Below are 5,191 nucleotides of genomic sequence, written 5' to 3'. Positions count from 1 at the left end.
GAATTCTACACCACATTAACGTCAGCTGGTCCTTACTGAGAATGTACTTAACAAGAATTCTACACCACATTAATGCCAGCTGGTCCTTACTGAGAATGTACTTAACAAGAATTCTACATCACATTAACATCAGCTGGTCCTTACTGAGAATGTACTTAACAAGAATTCTACACCACATTAACGCCAGCTGGTCCTTACTGAGGATGTACTTAACAAGAATTCTACGTCAAGTACATTCTCGGTAAGGACCAGCTGAAGTTAATGTGGTGTAGAATTCTTGTTAAGTACATTCTCAGTAAGAACCAGCTGACGTTAATGTGGTGTAGAATTTTTGTTAAGTACATTCTCAGTAAGAACCAGCTGATGTTAATGTGGTGTAGAATTCTTGTTAAGTACATTCTGAGTAAGGACCAGCTGACGTTAATGTGGTGTAGAATTCTTGTTAAGTACATTCTCAGTAAGGACCAGCTGACGTTAGTGTGGTTTGTTAAGTACATTCTCAGTAAGGACCAGCTGATGTTAATGTGGTGTAGAATTCTTAGAATTAACACCACATTAACGTCAGCTGGTCCTTACTGAGAATGTACTTTCCAAGCACTTTAATTACAGCTAGTAAAACAGCATTACTTATTTTTTAATTTTAGAGAAGAGCCAGAAACGTATATAGTCAGCTAAGTACGTACAAGTTGTTTGGTAATGCTATTTCATTGTGTGTACACAAACCTTAGATATAAATATAATATTTGTGTACAACAGGTCTAACCTTTCCATACACTAGTATTTATGCATTCCCTCCAGACAGAATATAAGGAGCTTAGCAGAACATAAAGAAAACAGAAATATGTAGAATGGGTATCAAATGTTTCACAGACTTACTAGTGAGAAAATCAGAGCTCCCAGGGATGCATAAACAAGACTTACTACCTGCAAGGGAGAAAAATGTCATAAAATAATGACTTGTGTATTGCAGTAAATTACACATTATAACATAACATAACTTACCCTATTTTCCAAGCAGAAGAAAAATCCAAGGTAACCAGTATTTTAATTGATAGTTAGATCTTGGCATTTAATGATTTAGAAGTTTTCATAGTTTTTACTTTTTTTTAATTACTTGTACATTTTGAAGTGAAAACTGTTCCTAAAACATTAATTTTTTTTTCAGTTGCTTAAGTTATCACTAAAATTTATGTTCAAATCTAGTTTGTGATTAGTAAGCTTAATTAGTCAATAAAAGATTTTATTTAGGAACTATAATGAAAGTTTAAAATTCTCATAAATATATCTCCTATTAAAAATAGGTTCAGAATATAATAATTGTATAATTTTATGCGCATTACTATGCAAAATATTTCATACAAAATACAGTGTAAATTCTGAATATCCAATATTGTTATTGGTAGATTCTCATATTGATCAGAAATAGATTGATCAAGACCTGTTTGTTAGCAGAATACACAGAATTTAAATAATAAAAGTACCCAAGACTAGCAAAGTTATTTATATTGTACATACAATATTTACTTAGTTTAGGTCATTCTAAATGGATGGACGTTAGTTTACATTTTAGGCTTAATTAAAAAAAAAAAAGGTGACGAACTTCCATTCAATTACCATACAAATCAGATAACTAACTAGGATTAGATCATTTTTCATTGCTTCAATGACTATCACTTTAAGACTATGTGATGATTTATGAACTAAAAATGGATCATAAATAATATCCTTTTCAATGTGGTAATAAAAAAATTAATTATATCAACTAACAACAATCATTATGAGTAAAACAGCATTATCCGCCAATAAATAAAAATTACAGCAACTCAAACAATAAACCTATGAAAGAGCTCAAGAAGAAAGGTCCCTTCTCCATTAGGGGCAACACAAGTGATAAAGATTTCCTGTTTTCAAATCTTTTGCTCTTGTTAAAGAAAGGAAATAGTCCAGCTACTTTGAAGAAATTAAAACAGTTTTTCTCCTATTTTACACAGCTTACTGTCTATGATTCTCCTTAAAGATACATAGAAATTGTTCTTAGAAGAGTTGGTATCAATAGAGGGATGACCTCAATATCACCTCCTAGACTATCAATGTTTTATTTTAGAATGTAATTTGGGGATCATTAGGGGTTGCAGTTGTGATTCTTAACCTATGGATGTTCTTGCAGAACTTTGCTTAGTAACTAGAAATGCAGAGAGAAATCAAAGCAGTTAAATTATTTTTCTCTTTGCTTTTCTCCTCCAAGTGAAATAACAGTCCCCATCATTTGAGGTGGAGCAGTCAGCACCCCAGTCAATGGCAGATGGCAATATAGCAGTCAATGTGTCAACCAGTTAATAAGATTTGGTTTGAATTTCATGCAAAGCTACACAAGGGCTATTTGTGCTAGCTGTCTCTAATTTAGTAGTGGAACACTAGAGGGAAGGCAGCTTGTCATCACCACCAACTCTTGGGCTACTCTTTTACCGACATATAGTGGGATTGACCAGAATATTATAATGCTCCCACAGCTGAAAGGACGAGCATGTTTGGTGGGACAGGGGCTCAAACCTGCAACCCTCAGATTGCAAGTCAAGCGCCCTAACCACCCAGCCATGCCGGGCAGCTAATAAGGACAGCTGAATGTTTTACAATCTACTTACTTGAGGCTAAAGTGGAGGAAAAAAAAGTACAGACACCAGCAGTGGGAGAGAAAAAGAAACAACATTGAACTAAAAATAATATCTTATTTTCAGGATTTCATTATGCTGAATATATTGCTTTGGAGTTACATTATTTGGTCAATAGCATTGATTAAAATAGGTCATAAAAATAATAATCCTTTTAACATGAACTTTACATACTGAAAGTAGCAAATATGTTGTGAGTTTATGAACATATTTTAAAAAATATTAATATGACAAATATATATATATATTCCAAACTAAACTGTTAAAAAAATATTTTATTTTATTTATTTTTTTTTTTTATTTTTTTAAATTACAAAACTGTAATATTTATGTAATCAACAGCATTCAAACATTTTATACATTAAACAGAACATATAACGCCAGAACAAATATTTAAATAATTGGCACACTAAATTTTTCAGTGAAATAGTTATTAACTATGCCAAAAACATTATGAAGTACTAAAAGCTTAACTCACCCGTCCTGGAATGAAAATACAGATGAAGCCAAAGAGAATTAAAATCAAGACTGACACAAAAAGGAAACCACCACACAAGGTAAAATCCCACTGTAAAAATTCCAAGAAATGATTGAAACACACTAAAAGTTCTAGCTCTCTGGATTACAGTTTTCTTGTGTTTTAATATATAATCTTGAAAAACAGTTGAAACTCAACACAGTTTGTGTGTGAAAAAAACACTTATGTGCCATACTTAAAACAAATCTTCAGCAGTTCACAGAAAATAAGATATCAAATTTACTGAAATGGTACTTTATGAATACTCACCGTTATCAAATAAGAAATTCCACAGTAATTACATATTTCATTTCTAGAATTGGTTTAAATATTAGGGTCCATATTCAGTATTAAAAATTAGTGGTAGCATAAAGACGTTTTAAAGACAAAAACAAATCTTTCAGTTCTTAACAAATACTTGAGCTACATAAGTTAGTTGTATGTAAATTAAAATGTCTACCAATTTCATATCAACATAACATAATAAAATAAATCATTTACAAACCTTTGTTTGGAAAGCAAAAATGGTCAAACCCAGAGATACTACCTATGGTGGGAAAAAATTTTTTTTTTTAAATATTAATAATGAAAAGTTGACCCAAATGAGTATTAATTACCTTCTACAGTTTAATAGAAATTTTGTAGAATTAAACTTTCTATAATATTTTAAAGTGTTTTGGCAGACTTCATATGTTCAAAAACACAAAGCATATTATCACAGACTTCAGAGTATTATTTTTGATTGAGCTTTTTAGAGGTTACGTACATCGTCATTAGGAAAAAGTCACGACAATTATTTAAATAAAGATTGTATATCTATTCTGATATGAAGAGTGTTACCTAAAATAATTTCACAATTATCAACTGAAAAAAATTAGTATTAATTCACATGTACAAAAATCTTAAAAATAATTAGGTAAAATGTTACATATTGTAGTTATTTTAATCTGGAAAATAGCTAAGTATATAAATACAGTCGGTCAGTTATAAGGTACACGAGGTAGAGTGTAAATTCTACATTTATGAAACTAAATTCTTACAATGTGTGTAATAAAAGTTATCAACAGTGTAAATAAACTGATGTAGGCTGATGTATGGTCTCCTCAGTGATAAAATAAAAAAATTAATACCATCATAAATGATAACATGAATTTATACTTACTGCACAAATACCAACAGCCATGACCACTTCATCAGAATCATAACCCCTGACATCAAACAAAAAACAGTCAATTACCAGGTAACTTAAACGTTTATCTTCATGATAATTCTTCAAAACATTCAACTCAAAATGAGAAGTAAACAAAATTAATAAAATCTATGACCCAGAGGATCATAATCAGCTAACAGGATGTAACATTAACATTAGCAGATTTGTGTGCGTATTTCGTATAAAAACACAGAAGCTCATAACCAGCTAACAGGATGTAACATTAACATTAGCAGATTTGTGTGCATTTTGCGTATCAAAAAACAGAATAATAAAAAATTATTATTCTTTGTTTGCTATATATTGTCAATGGTGAAAATAAGCATATTTATGTTTTAGATAAGCAGACATAACAGTTAAAAATATAAAGGGGAAGATTTAAAACCTTCCATTACTGGACGTCTCCATCACATACATCAACTGTGCAAAGGAAGCAGTCTAAATAATAGTACTCACATAGTATCTTGTGGTGTTCTGTTTGTATTTTTATTAGTTGGCAACATGTACCTTTCTTGCTTAGTGAAACAAACAAACAACTAAAAAATACTAGCACTAACTTGAACACTAGCTTATCATATGTCTTCTTTATCAAATAGACAGAAAATCAGTTAACTTAAAAAAACAATATCGAGTGAAACCATACTTTTCAAATCCTAAACTTCTCCCCACTCAGCTATACTGATTCATTACAATATCTTATTTAGCATTAACTAACTACCACTCAGCTATACTGATTCATTACAATATCTTATTTAGCATTAACTAACTACCACTCAGCTATACTGATTCATTACA

At 30.7% G+C, this 5,191-nt stretch overlaps 1 protein-coding gene across 3 annotated transcripts in view; it reads right to left on the bottom strand.

Annotated features, from left to right (window-relative positions):
• The window catches only part of LOC106470913 (protein lifeguard 1-like), a 32,792-nt gene that overhangs the window by 8,157 nt on the left and 19,444 nt on the right, over window positions 1-5,191 (bottom strand). For all 3 annotated transcript variants that reach the window (XM_013931490.2, XM_022399546.1, XM_022399547.1), the window contains 4 exons: window positions 4,349-4,394; window positions 3,692-3,733; window positions 3,148-3,237; window positions 877-924 (listed from right to left, as the gene is read on the bottom strand). In XM_013931490.2, the coding sequence (XP_013786944.1) occupies window positions 877-924; window positions 3,148-3,237; window positions 3,692-3,733; window positions 4,349-4,394 (226 nt within the window). The remainder of the gene's footprint in view (window positions 1-876; window positions 925-3,147; window positions 3,238-3,691; window positions 3,734-4,348; window positions 4,395-5,191) is intronic.

The sequence above is a fragment of the Limulus polyphemus genome, unplaced genomic scaffold (assembly GCF_000517525.1).
Source record: "Limulus polyphemus unplaced genomic scaffold, Limulus_polyphemus-2.1.2 Scaffold4288, whole genome shotgun sequence".
NCBI lineage: Eukaryota > Metazoa > Arthropoda > Merostomata > Xiphosura > Limulidae > Limulus > Limulus polyphemus.
This window is presented reverse-complemented; position numbering and strand designations above follow the sequence as displayed.